The sequence below is a fragment of the Dromaius novaehollandiae genome, chromosome Z (genome assembly GCF_036370855.1).
Source record: "Dromaius novaehollandiae isolate bDroNov1 chromosome Z, bDroNov1.hap1, whole genome shotgun sequence".
Taxonomy (NCBI): Eukaryota; Metazoa; Chordata; class Aves; order Casuariiformes; family Dromaiidae; genus Dromaius; species Dromaius novaehollandiae.
The window spans coordinates 70,217,442-70,239,412 of NC_088132.1; the positions used below are offsets into that span (position 1 = coordinate 70,217,442).

At 34.8% G+C, this 21,971-nt stretch overlaps 1 protein-coding gene across 2 annotated transcripts in view; it reads right to left on the reverse strand.

Moving 5' to 3' along the window:
- LOC112983584 (WD repeat-containing protein 70) overlaps nucleotides 1-21,971 on the reverse strand; it is a 146,345-nt gene that overhangs the window by 88,423 nt on the left and 35,951 nt on the right. For both annotated transcript variants that reach the window (XM_064502003.1, XM_026100799.2), the window contains exons 6-9: nucleotides 21,308-21,367; nucleotides 12,626-12,759; nucleotides 4,872-5,025; nucleotides 2,161-2,237 (exon numbers count right to left, since the gene is read on the reverse strand). In XM_064502003.1, coding sequence (XP_064358073.1) covers nucleotides 2,161-2,237; nucleotides 4,872-5,025; nucleotides 12,626-12,759; nucleotides 21,308-21,367 — 425 coding nt within the window. The remainder of the gene's footprint in view (nucleotides 1-2,160; nucleotides 2,238-4,871; nucleotides 5,026-12,625; nucleotides 12,760-21,307; nucleotides 21,368-21,971) is intronic.

The window sequence follows — 21,971 nt, forward strand, 5'->3', positions numbered from 1 at the left end:
AGTGCCAAATCACATTCTTGTCGAAAGATGTATTAGCCTTTGTCTCAACATTTTGCTTGAGAGAAAACCTTGCCAACAGTTAACCTATGGGCATGGAAACCACACCAACTCTAGATATAAACACACTGCAAAAGCATTATGATAACTTGATAAGAATCCACACACTGCATTTCCAACAGCAGTATAGCATGATATTCTGCTGTAATTATTAGTTGTAACTGAAGAATGTCATAAAAATGTAAGAAATGTCCAATTGAATCCAACCACAGATTCATCTAGTCTCTCTGAAACTACTATAATAAAGAAATTTTGGAGCAGCTATTTTTCCATTTTTCAAAAATCATCAGACAGTACCCACCACTTATTAAGAGCCACTCTTCCACTTGTGCATTCTTCAACATTACAAAAGCAAGGCAAACCCCACCACCAAAAAGAAGCCAGAAATTCACCCAATACTGATATTGATAACCACTGCCATTTAGTAATGAATTTACATTTTGAGGGGGTGCTATTCACTAACAAACCTTCACACAACGTAATTCATGAAAACAATGCCTGTACTTCTCTCTTCGAATCAATATACTTAAGTTTTTCAAGCTCATGAGACACTGGCAGAGTCCCTATTCAGACTACCACTTCTTTAAAATATAGCTCCAGTCTTAAATTAATTACTGATTAAACCTTTAAGACTTAATTGCTTATGCTATTATTAAAAAGAATTCCTCCACAGATGTAATACTGTTTTTAACGTTCAAGTCCTGCGTTGCAAATCAAGCGGTCCAAATTGTTTCTTCTCACATGATGTGCCCCAATCCTGGAAAAACCTGTCACTAGTATGAAACAAAATGAAATGGGTTTGAAATATTTTTCCTTTGATGTCAGCCTTTTAGTGTCCCTGAAAATGCAATTACACATCCATTTACAGCAGTGTTTATCTGCACTCTACTTACTTGACCAGACAATTTCAATTCACAGCAATTTAAGCATCAGAGACATACTGAATCCATATTTGGTTAGTTAGACATCTGTTTACGTGGGACAAAATTAGACAGTCATGAAAATTTATAACATTAATTTATTTTTCACTATCTGCAAACTATTCAAGCTTGTAAAGAAGGAGGAAAATAGTCCCTCTTTACATTTAAATGAGCAACAAACATTTTAAAACAACTACTCTAACACTTTATAAATGTTTCTACTAAGGTAGTAAAACTTCTGTGGCTACAAGCTGAAAAAAAAGATGCAGTCGGCTTTGTTTTCATGCGTTTTTAAGATTAAAATACTCCGTAAATCACAATGTAGTATTTAAGTTTTATTCTTCTGGCACAGTCTTATCAGCAACTGTGAACTTTCCTATTAGAATCATTTTTTTGTATCTGTGTACAAATATATCTGGGTGTTAGATTGCTAAGACAATCCCTTTGGAAAAAATGTCATTTAAAGCAATTAGAGCTTTCTGTTTACTATTGAAGAGACTACAGATACAGGAAGGAGCAACTCGCTCTTCCAACTCTGCACTGTCAGTCTGGAGCAAAGGGGACTGATTATTTGAAACATCAGTCCAAAACTCATTCTTGATCTTGCTACTGACAGCTGCAATAAGGTTAGTAGTTAATGCAATTGCCACAATGACATTTTGCGATTTGATTCCTACTACAAAGATCAAGACTGAAGCCACAAACTCATTTCCAACAGTCTCTTTGACACTTGTCAAATATCAGCTAACATAAATCACAGTTAAGTTAAAACTTACAACTTCCAACTGAAATACCCTATCTTCCCAGTGAATTCATTTACATTCTAGTCTCTACATAAAAATCATTCTAATCTGAGGATATAACAGGAGATAAAGTTAAATGGGGTGTTAACTTTTGTGCAAGAAATTTTGTAATTCAACAATTTAACCAACTCTTTCTCATGAAATATCATCATCAAAAGCAAGTTTAAATTACAAAACTAAAAGAATGCAGATAAAATACGTTAATTATTTAGAAGCTAAACAAGTAAAATTTTGGTTTCCAGATTTCATCTAACATTGTCTTGTGCACTCAATCACACTTAAAAGGACGATTTTTAAAGCAAATTAGGGCACAATAACAAAATGCAAAAGCCAAACAAGCCTCTTAAAAAGCCCTAACAAAGACAGGCCTTGATACTCACCCATCATTGGAACATGTCAAAAATTCCTCCTTTATTTTAGGATGCCAACAGCCTGAATTGAGCATTGCTGTATGACCCTAAGAAAATAAACACAGAGATGCTAATCAAACTCTACTAAGAAAAGAAAAGTTTAAAGTACCTATTTTTAGGATCATATTTTATAAAACCATATTGTTATTAGCTATCAAGACATGCCTCTTGGTCAATCACTGCATGAGTAAACAGATCTTCAATTAACAGTCCTTTGAATAAATAAGAGTGAATATAATCAAGTAACTTCAGGAATGGGAGATGTAAACCCAGTATGTTTGAAATATTGATAATATCATAAACATATATACAAAAGCACTTAAAAAGGTGAGAAAGGCTTCTATTAGTCACTGCTTCTCCTTTGAGAATCTTAAAAGCTTTTATGTATATTACTCTAAATCCATAAAATGGAACAACGGTAAAAGCTGAGGGCAGAATCAAACCCTTCTGACCACAGGCTAACTGAAATCAAAATGATTTAACAGATTTTATGTATCTTCATTCCTTCCATCCTTGCTTATTTTCATTCTGGAATTGCAGAAACCCAGCCATTCTTCTTTTATTTATACTTTTTCTTTCAGAAGATAGCATGGCATCATACTGCCACACAGGTAATCACTTTTTTCCTCTAAGGAGAGCTGTAATTCAGAGAAAGGATGAAACAGTACATGTCAGCATGGTGCCCTGTGAGCTGCTGTGAGCTACACAAAAAGTCCTTTATCAAGAATGATACAGTACAAACATTCGATGACAAACTAAACTACATTAGCCTTCTTAGCGCAAACTGAGGAAACAGAATTCTAGAGCCAAGATGGATGTAACTTAAGGAGAGTTTTTCATTAAAAATTGTAAGTTGTAAATTGAGTTGTCGGACCTATTCCTTTAGGATGGAAATATCAGAAGGTAAAGATTTTATCCAAATGTAAGAGATTGTTATTACAATGACTTAGAAGATGAAATGCTTTTGTCCACTTGGCTTTACATCTTTGAAGTACAGGCACATGCTCATCAACTACATTCAAACAGAAATTTGGAAACTATACCTGCAACATCTGAACTATTTCATTTTGCTTTAAGCCCAAATACAGAGACACAAATACTGAAAAGTTAATGAGACAACATAAAAAAACCAAAAAACCAGAAAAAACATTTTGACTGTTGGACCACAATACACTGAAATTCCAAAAGTTTACAAGAGAAAGAAAATCTGTATTTTTTTTTTTAAATAAACAAGAACTAAGGCAGATGTTACCATCTGATGGGTTTATATACATATGTTACTAGCCAAAAGAAATAGTGATCTGACAAGAACTTTTGCTTCAGGCAGAATAGTATTTAGACTAGTTATTTGGCAATATACTTTACAAGCAACACATAAATCAACTTTATCATCCATTTGAGCAGTAGATTTTATCACTACTTTTTAGGCTATTAAGCTATTTATAAAACTGACCTGATTTAAACCATATATGTAAACACAATCCTTCTCTCCCAGTTTCTGGAAATAAGGTGGCAAAGTGATCAAAACCCAATCAACAACTGTTAAAATATTTCAAAATTATGGGTCAAATTATGAGTTCTCCATTTGCATTTTTAAGCAATAATAAAAACATGCACATTGTTGCTTATTAGTCTTGTACACTCATGGCATGGAAGTAACCGTAACAAACAGCCTCCCATCCCTGACTCAACAGGGGCAAACTGGATTGGCAAGGGATGGACAGCTCCTACAGGTGAGGGAAAAACAAAGCAAGAGACTAGATCAGATCAATAGCGTCTAATTTTTCTGTAGGTTGGTTGGACAGAGGTAAGGGGAAAGCTGGCAATTTTTACTACATACACCTTTAAAAAGATAAATTTTGTCACAGAATCACAGAAAGGTTAGTCAGAAAAGATCTCTGGAGGTCACCCAGTCCAACCTCCTGCTCAAAGCAAGACAATAGCCAACACTAGATCAGGTCAGCCACAGCTTTGTCTAGTCTAGTCCTGAAAACCTCCCAAGGGTGGAGATCCCACACCTTCCCTGGGTAACCTGTTCCTGTGCTGCACTATCTTTCTATTGAAAAAATTCTACTCATGTCCAGTCTGAGGCTTTGAAGTCACAGCTTGTGGCTGTGACCTCTGCTTATACTGTCTGCCACTACAAAAAAGTGTTTGACTCCATCACCTTTTTAACTCTTCTCCAGTATCTGCAGGCTGTTATTAGATCCCCACCCATCTCTTCATCAGACTAAAAGAGCACAAATTGCTCAACTTCTCCTCTCAGTACACAGACTCCGGAAGCCTGAAAACCTCAGAAGGCCTCCACTGGACCCCTTCTGGTTTCTCCACATCCATCCTGGAACAGAGGGCCCAAAACTAGACACTGTATTCCAGACTTGACACAAGCAGCATCGAGTAAAGGGAGATAATAACTGCCTTTGATCTGCTGACCATATGCCTCCTAATGTAGCCTGGTTTACACTTTTGTCTCGTATGCAATGAAAGCACACTGTTAGTTCACATTCAAACCGGCATCCATTGTAACCTGAGGTCCTTTCTAAGCCAGTCAGTTCCCAGCAAGGATCAATACGCAGGGTTATTCCATCGGAGGGGCAGGGCTTTGCACTCTTCCTTACTGAACTTTTAGAACAAAACTACATTATATTGTCTTCTTATATTCAGTTCGTTTCTTACTTTACCTTAGTGTTTGTCATATCCACAATGTACTGGTCTCCTTTTATGCACTCCATTACAGGGAAACCATCTCTGTCAAGAACTTTTGCCTGCGAGTTACCAGAGACGACAAGAATAACATCTCCTGTGCTGCTATACTGTAAAGATTTGATTTGGTGACTGGAGAATTTAAAGGAAAAAAAAAAAAAAAAAAAAAAAAAAAGAGAGAGAGAGAGAGAGAGAGAGAGAGAATGTTTCAGTTAAATTCAGCTCCTATAAGCCAATATTAAAACAAAAGTGTCAACAGTAAGAAAACATACACGTGAAATAGACCCATACACATTCCTATACCATAAATAAGAAAAAAAACCCCAGATATTAATGGATTAAAGCTTCTTATTTGTGTGTGTGTCTCTCTCTCATACTACTTTCTTCAACCAGAGCATATCAAGCAATAATATTTACAAAGTTGGCATCTAAAACATCATTTCTGGCAAACATATTTACTTTAAGAATGCTCTTGTAATTCCAAGTGAAGAAGAATGTGTCACAGATTCAGCTCTTCAGCATTGAAAATTCTTTTTTGTCTTCTCAGAAGCAACCTCTGTATTTATAGCAACCTATAAGTTACTATAAAAAGATGTTGTAGTACTAAATAAAACTCAATTGTACAACAGAAAATTAGTGATCTGTCAGCATTCTTCCATCTTTTTCTATGTTCAGGGCTACAGTTTCATCAAATGCATAAAGCTAAATGTACCATCAACTCTGAAAACAGGGCAGTAGATAACAGTTTGCCCAGTCTTTCTGTGTGTTAGATGATTGCTCGTTTGCTGTAAGGGCCTTGCTATGTACACAACACATGTACATAAGACGACCTCTAGAGCAAATGAACTCCAAGTGAAGAAGTATGTCATAGATTCAGCTCTTCAGGGCTGAAAATTCTTTTTCATCTTCTCAAAAGCAGCATCTGTATTTACAGTAGCTTCCAAAATGTTTGCAGCTCTTCCCAACTTGTTAACATCTGCCAATTGAATAAAGGTTCTCTCTATTTGATTATTCAAGTCATGACTGAAAATATTAGTGATTAGCACTGAAAACAGGACAGAGACTTGTAGGACTTCTATGTCTCTTTAGTCACACAATGAAATACCAGTAAGTAGTGCCAAATATGGCCTTCCAACCTGCAGGACTACTACCTTATACAAACTGCGTTTTCCCCTACTTTGCCAATATGAAAGGCATGTAAGATAGTTTCAAGAACATTAGAGAAGCCAAAGTATAGCAAATTCTTAATTCTTTTTTTCATATCCACAAGATCTATCATGAGATCAGATTGGATCAGCAGAGTTTGTTCTTAATAAATCTAAAAGATTAGACATCACAGAAAAAAAAATTGGAAGGTCACCTGTTCAATTAAACAGAGTTTGGCACACTTGGAAGAACCATCCCATTCATACCAAACCATCTTGATACAACAAAGGCAGAGGGTTTCACAAGCAAGTTGAAATGGAATGGTAAACCAATTTACCTTGCAATGGAAAGCTGTATCAGAAGCTAAATTACAAAACCATGATTTTAACCTCCTCATAGAACAAGGATCAATGGCTCATTATCAGTATACAATAGTCCTTGTAGTTCTTATTAATTTTTAATTGAATATGCTTATGAAAATACCATACTTCAATATGGGAACCATACAATTCCATGTATTCATGGAAATTTCACCAGAAGTATTGACTTTTCAATTCAGAAGAAGGATCAAGAAAAAGACCTCAATAATAACAAAAGGATCACAAACCCCAAACACAAACTTTAATTCAATTGTCTGTATTAACATATGAATGTCAAAGCGCAATTTTTTGTGCTGACTGTTGACCTTCTCAAGAGGTAGAGAAGTCAAAGGCTAGACTGTACTCCAGGTGAAGAAAAACATTTCCTAGCTGTCACTCAAAGACAATACAGCAATGAAACCTTTGTTAGGTTTCTCATGACCATCCTTTTTGAATCCACATCTAAATGGGAAATTTCTTAAATATCTTTAACTGTCATTCTGTTTCTGTGTCAAAAGCAAAATTCTTCAAATGTACAAAATCTACATATTGTTTATTTTGATAAAATCTGGAAACATTGCTACATAGTGCCAGCTACTGTCTGTGATTCACTATCACAATAATAACAGCAAAGCAAATAAAGAATATTAAATAGCAACTTTCTTATGAGAAAAATCATAGTACATTACTTTTACTGCTGAAATCAATGCAAAGCAAGCAACACAGGCCTTACGAAATAACAGTTCAAATTACTTAAGTTTCTAGCATTAGTTTTATATTTTATCGACTACAGATTATCTTTAAATATCAAAAGAAGATTATTTATTTCTTCTTAAGGTTCGTAACACCTGAAGTGCCAACCCTGTGCAATCCCAGATAAAATGTAGAGTACATAACAAAATTGTTCGATTTCTAAAACAAGGCAAATTGTTGCCCCAGAGGCCAGTGACTTCCATATTGTAGCACAGTATTTCCAAAAGCTTTTTCAATTAAAAGTTTAATGATAAGGTCAACAAAAACTATCGTATACTAACTGTAGTCAATTGATCAGAAAAGCTCGGGACAGAAATCATGGAGTAATAGCAGGATGACAAAAAAGATTAACCAAAAGTGGGGAGATAGCTGATGAATCAGAGATCTATTTTTAGTCTTAATGAGAGCTTCAGCATCTCTCAGCATTCTGCTTTATGTACACAGCTCATTGTAGATGCTGTATCTGGAGCGGGTGTCCCGTTGTCCCCCTACCAGGTTACATCCCATGACAAGGGTGGCAGAGAAGACAAGGGAGCATATACACTCCACACCTACCAGACATATAGTGTGTCATATTTTGACACACTAATAGAAAGTGAACAATAACGTTACTTCATATTAATGCTTCAGCTGCAGAGCTAATTCACCCACAACTAAGAATCCACATGCTGTGCATCTGTCAGCCAGATATGAATTCCCACGGCATCAAACTTCGCCCCAATAAACTCAGCATCTCACTAGAAAGTATTGTTCAAGTGCATCAAGAAATTATATTTCTTTATCAAAGGAGTATCCTTCTTTTGATGAAGAACATAATCATGTGCATTCAAATCCTAACTTTAAGGAAACTACTTTTTATTATAAAATTTTGTATCAGTAAAATTAACACTCAGATAATCAACAAAACTTTGAGTGTGCAACTTGTAACTTAGTTGTTTAACATTTTATGGTTTATAGGGTAGTGACTTTACAATTGACTCTGCAGTAGCTATTATCTGCTAAATCTCTCCTCAATCTGTGAATTACTGCACAGAACACATTAAACACTGTAATACATATTTTAAAAGTTCAGCATTGACCATAGTAACGTAAACTAAGCATAAGTTTCTCATTCAAACAATTTCTGGCAAAACTGATTGCATTCTGATTCAAAAGCCAAAAATGCTTAAAGCACCCTATTACGTAACGTGAACTGGCAGCCAAATTGGCCAAAGTATTATAAACTCTAAGTTTTAGTAGAAAGGAGACTCTTATATCTGGGAATTTCCAAAATAGATCAGAGGCAATGTCCGAAATAGCACCATCCTAAGCCTCAAGAGCAAAAACGGATACTTGCACAGGAGAGGCGACGGAAGGCCAACGGCATTAAGCTCAAAGGAAATACTGAAAGGGAGAAAAAGAAGCCTGCAAGAGACAGGGAACAGTATCTGAATTCTAGAATAATCTCTGCAGACAACCAACCAGCCTAGACTAAAGAATCCATCAGATTCAACTTTAGAGCAACAAACAGATCACAGGAATTAAAAATCTTCCGTGCAGTTGTATCTCCAAGCACTCTTTTTGTTCCACATGATCCATTATGTTGCTCAAAATATTCCTGAGTCTTATCTGGGCAGAATAAAGTACTTATCTAGCTGTATTTCTCCCCCTGCAATGCTGAAACTGTCAAAAGAAAATACCCAACATATCTCCAAAGTACAGATACATGTTTTGTTCTTTTAATTTGTTGAGGTTTAATAACAAAAAATAAGAGACTTAAAAATGGCACTAAGATTATTTTTGCTTGATGCATGCCTCATGCATGAAGAAAATTAAGCCACTATACACAGTCAAATAGCCTGCCATGAAAAAAAACCCTCACCCCCCCCCCCCAAAAAAAACCCCTGTTATTTCTGAGAGAATCCACAACACATAAGGGCTCAGACGATCTTCTAACAAAACTGTCTCCTAGACACTAAAATAAACAAACACTATAGAGTATAATGTTGTTAACATGGCACTGCTCATCGTCTGACCAATACTGTCTCATTGCTTTTTTTGTAGTTTCACATCAGTCTGCCTGAACACACTTTGTCTTCATTTTAGATTTATATGCAACTTCCTTCTAACAGGGAACAGCACCTGATTTTACAGTACCTAGCACAATGGGAACATGAATCTAACAGTTACTCAAAACAATCAGGTGAAAAAATTAGTCTGAGGGGAAGAAAAAAAAAAAAAGGAAGATATTTCCACAATCTTTAGCTAAAGAAAAAAAATGGGTAACTGTGCAATACAGCTTTTAAGAAGACATCCAGAAACTGGTTCCATAAGCAGAGTATTTGTATGGCCCCAGAAGTTACTGCTTTTCAGATGTTTATTGGAGTATGACCAAGACTGAGGTTCTGCAGAGGCAGTTCTTAAAGAAAACATTTTTGGTTCTTATTAATGTTAAAGCAAAAGTCTTGCAGAACTTACAAAAATGCTCATTTTAATAGCATTAATCCAAGGTATTTAGGCTTAAAGCTGCCAAACCTGCAACATACAGTACTTTCTGCCAGGACCTGAAGAACAGAGTTACATAAAATGGCAAAATTCGGACACGTATGATATTTCTGTGTGTAACACAAGTTTGCTTTAGGCTTGCCTTTAACAGAAAGGTCTGGTTTGAAGATACTAGTTTTATTGTCTTTTTTCTTTTTTTTAACATTCCAAATCCAAGGAGAAATTAATAGACTAATTTGATATTATGCTACAAAATATATCCTGGACAATATGGAATTTTTCTCAGAGATTTTATCCTTAAAGTGAAATTAAGTTTATGGTTCCAGAGCTGGATTTCTGCTAAAATCTAAAGCTTCCAAATCAGACTCCTCAGAATTTTTTGAAATTAAGGTCTGTGAATGCTAGCAGTCCCTGCAATAAAATACATATACACGGGCACAGGTTATATAATATCCCTCATAGTGTTCACCACATGCTTCAACGTTAGTATGACAGAACCTTTTCTTGAGATTGTCTCTTTTTAACAGGAAGAGCTACCATTTTCTTTACATTTTCAAAATGATATAGAAGAGGTATTTAACTGATATATCTAAAAAAGCAAAAGATTAGGACATGAGAATTGCAATATAAGTGAAATTGCTATACCTTTAAACAGTTAAATTTTTATATATTTCATTTAGATTTCAATATACTCAAACCAAGAAAATGAACACTTCACCAAAAAGTCACATATAACAACTCACACCATTAAATGAAAAGTGTCTGAGATAACAAGCACTTTAAACTCACAATATTTACCATCTTTTTTTGCCAAAAGGAAGTTACAAATATGTCTGCAGGCTGTTTTCCTTGAAATAGGACATTAACATATGCTGTACTTGTTGTCTTTAAACTAACAGTACATTTAGGTCTCATACTATTATTACTAAGTAGTATGAGAAATGCTCCAGTCCCTTATTCGTCATCTTAGCACTTTGCTGGACTCGCTCCCATAGCTCTGTATATCTCACACTGGGGAGCCCAGAATTGGACACAGCACTCCAGGTGTGGCCTCACTAGGGCTGTGTAGAGGGGGAGGATCACCTCCCTCGACCTGCTGGCAACACTCTGCCTAATGCACCCCAGGATACCATTGGCCTTCTTGGCCACAAGGGCACATTGCTGGCTCATGGTCCACCAGGACTCCACAGTCCTCTGCAGAGCTGCTTTCCAGCAGGTCAGCCCCCAGCCTGCACTGGTGCATGGGGCTATTCCTCTCTAGGTGCAGGATGTTGCCCTTCCCTTTGTTGAACTACATGAGACTCCTTTCTGCCCATTTATAGAAATCGTATCTAGCAAACTGAAGGAATCCTAACGTGAATAAATCTCTCTCAAATCTGCTCTGGCAAATTAGTAGCCACCTGTGAATTTCAATTTAATAAAAACTAAACCAACATACATGTATGCTAGAGTTAATATCTACTGCAGCTTAGTCAAATTACAGCATCTCTGCTTTGAAACAAGACAATTTATCCAGGAAACAAGACAAAAATGGCATTTATTACATATGTTGCACAGAATAAATGAGAAATATGAGATACTTTATACGTTACATAACATAACATGTAATATAATGCTACGTAATCTGTAATGCAGCAGTATAGTCCGAAGAGAGCAGGGGTTTCCTAAAACGAATAGCTTCTGTTCTGAAACATAAGGTCCCATAACCTTCATGGTTACCTCCAATAATTGCTTAGAAAATTATTCTAGTCAAAGAGTCTGACTATCCTGAAAGCTGAATGTTTACTAAATTATGTTTTTAAAGTAAATGTGTCATTCTTTGGTTTAATATAACAAGTTATGTCCATCAAGGAGATCAGAGTTGCATAATGAATCACAGCACACTTTTTATTTTCCTGTATCTTCATAGTTTTGAACATCAGTAGGATTTTTTCAGTCCGTTCCCTTTCCGGCTAAACAGCTTCAACTTTTCTGTAGGTTTTCATTATCTAGAGTCTTGACAATTCTATAAGCAGTCCCTCTCACTGCAACTTTCCAACCTGTGCAAAATTCAGCTGTAGCTTTTTCTGACAAAAAGATTAAAAACTAGACATTCTAATAACTACTTACTACACATAGAGTTTCAATCCCTTTCAAGTATACCAGGGCATCTTACAACATGCACCAGGTTAGTTAGCCATCAGAATGTGTTTTTAGAACAATTTTGCTGTTAATTTATGAATATGCTTATTTGTAAGTTAGCTTTGCACAAGACACAGCTATTTGGAGGATTTTCATATTTTAGGTCTCTGGAATAAGTAATTCCATCAAGTGTGCTAGATTACCAGTGAACAGCATAGAAATCACTCTCTAAACAAGTTTCCAATATTTTTTAATTTAAATATATTTATTTAAATTAACACACACACATATACATAGACACAGTTTTGGTTTGTGTGTTTGTTTTTAAGATAATACATCTGGGTTTTTTTTTTGCCTGCTATGTAGCAGGTGTCAATTGTCAAAGCAGTGGGAGGGAAAAGCACTTTCGGAAACTGAGGATCTCATAAAAAATTGATTCCCTGTCTCAGAAATACTGGCATATGCTACAGAAATTTTGTTCCTTCTATAGGCTCTCCACAAAGGGGTCAACTAGTTTAACTTGCTTCTCTTCTTCATTAATTTTATATAAATGGAATACAAATGGAAAGTGTACTCTACTAATGGTGATTACAATTATGAACATCGACCTGCATCTGTGTGCTGATATGCTATTAAAAAAATTCCATCTGCAAATTCACCTGTAGCTTTCTAACAGAGAAAAATACAGAAGTCTTTTTGGAAAAAGCATGAAAAGACATGAACTTCTTAGGTCCACATTCCATTTACCACAAGAAGTATAATGGGATGTAAAAGCCTTTCAAACAAGCTATCTTAAAGTGTTTGGTGCATTCTATTAGTAAACAAACATGTGCATTGTCTTAGGTCAGAAAGACAGTCTTAATGCATACCATTCACATGGCTGGAGCGACCGAAAAGCTTGGAGAGAGGCATCCATTCCAGCAAAATCCCAAAATTTAATGTCATAGTCATAGCCACCAGTTACCAAACGGGCACCTGAAGGATCCAAACCCAAAGCAGAAACCTACAGAGGAGGGGAAGTAAATAAAATAAAAGATCATTCAAGCTTTCTATTCTTTTTCCTACGGTTCTTCAGATGCCTCAAAACACTACTAAAATCACAAAAATTAATTCAGTACATTAAATTGTTCCTTCTGTATGCCAGCTCTGTTTTGTTTTCGCGTTTCCTTCTACAATGTCTCAATGTCTGAATACTTCAGAAGGACTCCTAAAGGTCCCTAAAGGATTCCTCTAAAGTGAGAAGTGGAAATTACATCATCTGAATACATCACTGAAGACAGTAGAGAAGTTAATTTACACTCTTTGCTTTTTAACCATCTCACTGCTGTATTCAGATACGCTTTATTTCTCTGAAGAAAACTGTACTCTAGACTTGTCTCAGACATACAAATTATTCTTACAAATGACATTTAATTTCCATCAGTTTAAGATTTTGCACTAGTTCTCCAAAGCAGTTCATGTGTGTACGTACACTGTGAAATCTGCCTTCAGAGAGGGGAGGAGAAAATTGGTTAAAAAAATTCATGAATAAGAGACTATTTTAATGTAAAAAGTTCAAAATTTTACTGAAAAAAACATATCTGTATATAGAAAGTTAGTTCCTTAAGGCTACACACGAGAAGTTTGAGGAAGAATGTTTAATGCCCATTATTGTCATTTGTTATCCTCAAATCAAAGGTATAAATTTATTGAAGTGGAATACTTAGAAAAGTTGTATTTTAAATCTCTATTTAAATAATTCTATTACAGCAGTGTTTAAATCATCCTATTGTAGAAATTATAGTAACAGGAAGTATCTCACAGACCATCCCTCCTCCCATTTGCCCTCACAAAAATCTCTTTTCGCATTCATGAAATTATTATCTATCTGCAATGATTTGAAATATCAGTAAAAAATTAGCTAGACAATTGCCAATTTGTACATCAAGTGAATAGACTAACTCTCCAGAATTACGCCTTCTACACAGGAGTGTTGAAAAGCAACAAAAAAAAGCAATATAAAAGTAAGAAATAAAATAAGAACGGTTTTAGGATTACCAAAAATTAAACCTAACCTGGAAATGTTGAAACAACTGAAAAAGTTTTCATGAGAAGACAAGACTCGTAAGGAATTCATGCTTATGTTTCAACCCACAGTATATAGTTTAAGCTCCATTACGCACTTCAAGCTAGGCAGAGATTGGTAAATCCTGGACTCTAACCAGAGGATGGTTCCGACCTTTGGAACAAAAATCTGGATCATCCCACATACGTAAGATGGATGATCATCAGATTCAGAAACCCTTTCACCACAACACAGGCAGTTTTCAGCACAAGAAAATAAAGTGACATGTTCTAGAAAATGCCTGGAAAGGGCTTTGAAAAGATGAGCCAGAAAGTCCTCATGGATCAAAAGGTTATACTCCACCAAGAACATTTAGACTTACTGACAATTCAGTAATATATTTGTTCTAATTAAATCTTTATGTGTAAGACAGATACTAATTCACATTCTATCTAGCACCGAGGTAATTTGTCAGAACTTTTACGTAAACTCTGAAGTAGCAAAAAGCCCATCTACCTTCAATACCTCAACAGAACTTGGACATAAAAGCATTTTCATTTTTTACTAAGTGTAGACTCTTGAAATAGAACAAGTCTATGCAGTTGAAATTTATTTTCAGAGTTTCTGGAATTACAAAAATTGAAGAATTTTAGTAAGTTCTGCTGATCAGCTCCAGAAACATACTATTTAGTACCATGAGATAAGGAACTGCACCACAGCAAAAAAGGTCAGAGAACATCAGAACTGATCATGTTACACTAGACGTTTCAAATACATATGAGCTACAAGCCTCTGCAGCAAAGTCTCTGCAAACAAGTTATCAAAAAAAAGAAAATCTATGAATTCTCTTTCAGTAGAGAAAAGCTACAGTCAATTTTATTTTATTTTTTGAAAAGTGGAAAAAGCAAAGTATCCCATGGAAAGTGTATGTGTTGAACCAGACATGTCTCTCCTAATAACAAAAACAAAGATGCACGATGTGTTTTCTTGATTGTTCTTTATATGGAGACAGGTGCTTGCTAAATAAATGCACTTATGGTAGCCATTGTGAATGCTACAAACTCCAGATGAATCCAGAACCTTTTAACAAATGTAAAAGCTTTTGTATCTGAAGTGGTTCAAATTTACCATTCTTCTTTCAGAACAAATAAAAATTTAAAGACAGACTCCCCTCCCTCCACCCAGTTGTTCCATTGTAATCATTAACTTCCCACACAAAGATTTTATTTAGTATGGAATGAATCAATGTTTCCAAACACTAGAAGAACTCAGACAGACAAAACCTGCGTTTTAACATTCTCTCCAGATCAAGAATACAAAAAGGGTTTTTTCCTGCAATCCATCTATCTGACATAGTTGGATTCATTTGTCTAGAAGTGATTTGTGCAGACCCACTATTTTGAACTAGATACCTTTGGAAAGATATTAAAAGTGGGAACACAAAGGCTGCTTTTCAGGTTAAACAGAAGTGTTTTTAATCTATTGACAATTAGTCCACAGTCCTGAAGAATAAAGTTCTGTTTCTCCTCCTATAAATATTATCTTTGTAACAAAAAGCTTCTCTCAGAATTGATAGGATGTCATGGCTATAGACTAGCATTGCTGAACTTGCAAATATCAGGCCAATTACTTTCAGGTGCCTAAACTTGTATTAAAAATTCCAGATATTCAGATCTGAAAATTAGAATAATTTGCATATGAGGATGGTGCTCAGTATGCATCTGTTCTGTATGGACAAAAAAATACAGACAGTCACAATGATTTAATGAAGACACATAAAAGTACCACCAAAAAACCCTGTCTCAAAGATATGTCGGCCTATTACTGTACTTTTTTTTAAGCTTTAGTATATACACTGTTATTGAGACTTTTAAAACTTATGTAAACTGTTGAACGGTTCCCACACAAAAAGCTGTATGGAAAGTGGAATTCGGCATGAGATATTTCCTTTTCAGCACCCAGTTGAAAAAGTAATCTACTGAAAATACATGTTTCGAAAAAAATACCAGTTAAGAAAGCAATTTCTTCTGGACGTATGAGATGGACAATTTGTTTTGCTAAAATTAAGGTTCCTTATCTGAAAAACTATGGGCTTCTTTTGAGTTTTCTTTTTTCAGTTTCATACAGGAGAGGTTCATTTAGATATTCCTTATTTTATCACAAACTGATTTCTAGTCACCTTCTCCTTGAGGCTCAACCTGCTCCTCATGCTGGTATCTCACTATAGTTCAGACTTGTATAATATTAGCCATGATATAGGCAACAGTTTGAAGAAAGTACTTTCAGGAAAACCAAGAAACTGCAGAAATGATGTTGACCATTCACCAAGCAACTGATTCCTTCTTAATCTAGTCACCCGGTTTTCTTGCAGTCATTCACTCACAGAAAGTGCTGTCTTTTAGATAAGATCTAAAAAACCTATTCTTCTAAAGGACAGAAAGGATCATCAGATATGCTAATCCAGTGTGTCTCTCCCAAATCTAATCTATAGATTTACAAACAGATTCAACATTTTCCATTTTACTTTCTTGAATCAAATGCTTAAAGGTACTACTGCTTTATCCTAGGCCTAAGAATGAATTAAACTTCAGTTACCGATTACATCACTATGACAAAATTGACTTAAGAGTGAAGCAGAATGCAACCATTTACACGTTTCCACAAAAATTATCCCTTTGCTCATTTAAATACAAATTTTCAGCTCCATGCATTTCATTTAGGATTTCTAACATACAGAAACACTGAGCATCTCCAGCTTAATCATGCATCTAGTTAACAGATTCAAGCATTCTATTCTATAACCACTATAAGCTGAAGCAGCTGTGATATGAGAAGTCAGAAAGCACACTGCTCAGAATACCTCTGGTTATGCATTCTTTCTCATACTCACCTATGCGTCAAAACTGTCAGGGGAAAAAAAATTATCCCTGAAGTTTCATTGGGAACAGTAACTCCTATTACACTGTACAAGCAAGACAACCGGGAAATTAATCAGGTTTCTGGAAACACTCTCCAGCTTGGGAAATCTTTTCTGAGTCTTTTCAGCTGCACAGGAATACAGTCATCATCAACCCAAGATCATTAGATTGAAGAGGTACAGATGGGATATATAAGTTTAGCTGAAATGCAGTACACCGCATGTACATAATGAGAAGACTGTACTTTAAAACATCAGGATTAAAAAAAAAGAAAGAAAGAAAACAAGGATACCTACTTCCTCTCATCCTTAGATGACTGTCATTTTACTGTGCAACTACATGGGTGAGCAGTTTTATTATTTAAAGAGAGAGAGAGAGAGAGAGAGCGAGAGAGAGCGAGAGCGCGCCCTTCTACAGAAGAGCTATTTTTTCCAATGATCTGTTTCATGCACTGGATCTAGCCTAATCTAACTGTACTATATATATCCATGCTATAATTCACCTCTGCTCTAGGTGATGACAGCTGCATTCCCATGCAGTCAAAATACCTCAGAAGTCTTGCAAAACTGTAACTCCTCTTTTTACAAAGCCTTTTAATTAGAAATAATATAAGCTTATATTTTTAGAAACCATACAAATAAAGAAACGACATTAAAAAGCATAGTGGAAACATTCCTCAGTTTTGATATGGATAGTAGCATGGATATGCGCAAGATAGGTTGTCAAAAATATGAAGAAAAATAATCTCATTGTTAGTGACTGACATTTGTATTATGTTTCAATACTTGATGTCTCCCTGAAGAACATTTTAAAAAAATCCTACATAAAATTTCATCATTCAAGGAGTAAAAAATATGTTCTGCAACTCAAAGCAATTAGTGAAACAAAGCAAAAATAATTACACTATTCACAAGATCACATGGAAAATAGGAAACTAGTTTCACCAGTGGTTGTGCAAATAAATCACATGCACTGTGCGCAAAAATCCACTCTACTTTTTCTGTTTACAACGCAATACAATGCATCTTTCATGGTTTTTAAAATTAAAAAAGAATACTTTTCTATTTTCACACTACAATGACTCCCCTTGTAGAATGCTTTTCAGAAATATAATACCCTTGTTGCTTCTTTCCTCTCCTCCCCCTACATCTTTATGTTCAGTACAACAAAAAAACAAATGGGCAGGCTTCATCTTCTCTCCACTGCAAGGTACAGCAAACAATATTTGATGTAAGATTAGTGAATAGGCATTTCTGCAAATAATTATTTCTAAAAGCTTATAAAAACATTCATGTTCTTTATAGAAAATTTTAAACCTCTAGAAATTTCCTTAAAATATGTGTATAAATAATAATAAATAAAACTTGAATTATTGAATGTTCAGATCTTAAACTCATAAATAACTTGATGTTTAATGTTTTAATAAAATATTAACAACTATAACAAATTATCTTTATTACTGAAAAGTGATTTGTTACTGAATGTTAAATTATTTGAAAGAATGATTATATTAATTGCATAAAATAAACAGAAAATGAATCTACAGGTTTTCTTAAAAAGTCAGTAAAGGAAAATTTTTTCCAGATTGTTTACAAGCTCATGAAAAACAATTTTGCTCAACGGTTGGTTTTGTTCTGTTTTTTTTCCCTCTCCCAAGAAATTCTCAGGAACAACATCAGTAAGAATTCTATTAAATAGCTCAAAGTGCTTTCACAGGTATATAAATACCAGTAACAGAAATTCTAGCAATATTTTCTCTTTCAATATGCTGTTCAGGAGCCTAAGCCACAGCCCAAGCTGAAGAGGACAAACAGTGGCACCATCATCTTCTACGACCAAAGAAGAATGTGGGGAAAGGATTTGCAAATAGATTCAGGGATATTCACAGCTAGAAATTTGTTTTATTCTAGAGAAGTAATCTGATCAATCAGCACAGGCGTGCACGTGCGCACACACATACACACACACACAGTTGAATTTGTGTTGGAAAATAAGATTACTCAGACATAAAAATACTGAGAACAAAGAAATGGTAGTTTCAAGTCAGAGAGTGGGTTCTTTGAAAGAAACCAGATTAACAATTTTTGAGGTGAAATGTAGACAGGGTAGAGTTAAAGACAAGGAAGAACAAGGCTTCAAGAAATTGAGAAAGGTTTATAAAAGGCACTTAGATTCAAAAAGAATGAAGGAGACCTGTATGAAAATTTAGCTACAAAGAAGTCATTAGAAACTTCAGCAATATCATCATCTTTGAAATGCATGACACAAGTCATATTAGAGGAAGGTCTTGGTTAGGAGAGAAACTCTAATATTTGCGGACAATATATTTAACAGAAGGGAAGAAGAAAATGAGACTACAGCTGAGTCAAATGGAGTCAAGTGTGGGTTATTATAAGAATGGGAATAGGGAGTCCTAAAGCACACTTTCACTGCAATGAGAAAAAAATCTAGATTAAAATAAAAAATTAACGAAAATGATTAGCTTCTTGATCTTAAACTGGCAGTGACCATCCATTAACTTATTTCAGAGAATGGCTCAGACCACCTAAAAGAAAAGATCAGAGATGATGGAAACAGGCTGGAATCTTAGGTGCAAAGTGCAAAAGGAAGAACAAGAGTCTCTGAACAAGGAAAAGAAGAGAGAGTTGGCTTACTAAAATGCAAAAGCATAATATTTAATAAAGTAAAGATAAGCAAATTAAGAGAAAGTAGGATCTGTTCAAGGTCACAAGCAGAGCCAATGGCAAAGCCAGGATAGAATTCAGAGTTTGCCTGTTGTTTTCATTTGTCTGTTATTTTCAATTTGTTGGGTCACTCTGTTCTGAATATCATCAGAAGATTCATCTATTTTGTTTTGATGTACTGGGCTGTCTTTTTTTTTTTTTTTTTTTAGCACTAGCTGAGAACACATTAAAAGAATCATTGTATTTTCTAAAAACCATGTAAATAAATTCTTATGAAATGATAATGCTATGTTAAGGAAATAACAGTACCGAAACAATCTCATATTTACATTCATCAATAAAGCTAAGAAACACTAGCTATAAAACATTTCTGATATGATAATATAAAGGTCTTATTGAACCAACAATTTAAACATATGTTTAACAGCTGCTGTACAAAAAAAAAAACCACTCTAAATCTCAAAAGCTTGTAAACATGACATTCCAAGTGATAAGTATAAATGCTATCAATGCTTACACTTAAAACTGTTGAATGGCTTAAACGATGTTATTATTTAGATGTACGAAAGAATAAAGGTTAATATTTGCATTGAAATGTTCTACCAGATGTAGTAGCTATAACAGATTCTGTATGATATATTAAAACAGGTTAAAAAAAATGGAAATTTTTGCAGATATAGATCTGGAGATATAAAAAAAGACAAGTTTGATATTGTGATATCCTGCTGTTAGCTCAGAGCCACAGGAACAAAAAGCTTCGGGGGAGTCTACATTACAAAAAACTCATTTGGGACGTCTACATTACAAAAATAAAAAACAAGTTGAAAAAATTAATAATATACTTGTTGGGAAGTTGCTCTAGCTCAATCTTTTTTCCCCCTTTGAAGTATTGAAAGAATTCAAACCTATTATAGACGTTACAGTAATTATTTCTCAATAATTTTAACATAGTGTTTAATTTACATTCCAAATCCCTCTCCCATTTACTATTTTCGGTGTCTCATTATATCTATTACTCAACAGACATCTTCCCGCTGTCATAAATTTTTTATTATATTTAATCTTGAAACTGAACAGAAAGGAAGGGAGGGAAACCAGCACTTCAAAAAAAAATTGTCACAATTTATTATATATTGGTGTTGAGAGATCCTAAAGGAAAGGGTTTCTTCCTTTGATGTCAACAGCTCCAGTATAGAAGCATCACAGCAGAATACTGAAATGTCAGAGAGTTAACTCTGAAAAGACGGGTCTTAGGAAGACTGATGGAGATGGCCGATTCCTTCAGTGCACATAACGGAAGTATCTTAGATTCAGTAAGTACGATTTGTTTTCTCTTATTACGTTGTAAGGCCAACATGCAAGACAAATATCACCAAAGTACAGAAAAAGACTATTTTCCAATGGTAGAAACTTTAAATCAGCACTGATTTCAATCAGAAATCAAATTTAGGGCTGGAGTCCAAATTCTTCCACAGTCTGGAGTCCTACACATAACATCCATATCTGAACAGTATTTCAGACAGGCTTTACATCATTAACTAATTCTAAATCTTCTGAAAAGTTAAGTTGCTTTAGGGAAGTATGCCTTCTAATTTGGCTTTCAGCCCAAGATTTACCCAGCCACCCATGCAAGCCACTCAGAGTTTTTGATTGGTAGGGTTTTTTCTTCAACTGGGCAGCACTTCACAACCTCAGTAACCACAACCTTCACACACAGAAGGCAAGCTTTTCATTCATACATTCAGACTTCCAGTTTATTTAGGTGCACAAACTTAAGTTATTTTCTCCCACTGCTTTCAAGTTTTGCTATAGTGGCAACCAAATAAGTTCACAGCTGCACAGTTTGCCAGCAGTACTTTGTAATTCTGGAGAAGCAAAAAGTATTGAATATGTGTTATCACTTACTGTTTTTGTTCCATGCTGGAGTGTAATTTCATGAGAATCTGGAATTCTCTTGACGGGGTTCTGGAAAAAAAAAAAAAAAAAAAAAAGAAAGAAAAATGAAAACCCACCTCTATGAATACAGTACTATGACCAAAAAAACCTCCACCACAATACATATAAAGTTAAGAAATGTTTTGCTCACACTAGCCATAATCTGAGAATAAGGGATAAGAAATGAGAAGGACATTAAATCCCAATTTTTATTTTCATGGATAGACCCCGAGAAATAAGAGGAATAATTAAAACAGTTTAAAATATGTATACATATCTTAATAAAGAAGAAAACCAGTAAGAGATTTCCAGTTTTTTCTCTATAGAAAAGACAGTACAATTCTCTCTGCTTCTTAATCACCAATATCTATATTGATCCTGAATTGGGATTTAGTCAATCCATCATATTACACAATGACTTTTCAAATAAAAAGAATCTATTAAGTTAACAAAATTGTAAGACTTATCTATACGATTTATTAAAATCATTGATTGGCATCCCACTTCCACTTCTGTGGTTACCCCCAGCTCTAATGAGGCTTCAAGACTACTGCTTCAGTGGTAACAAAGTCAGAACAACATAATTCAGTGTATTTCATAGTGTATTGAACAGCAACATACAGATCAAAGACAA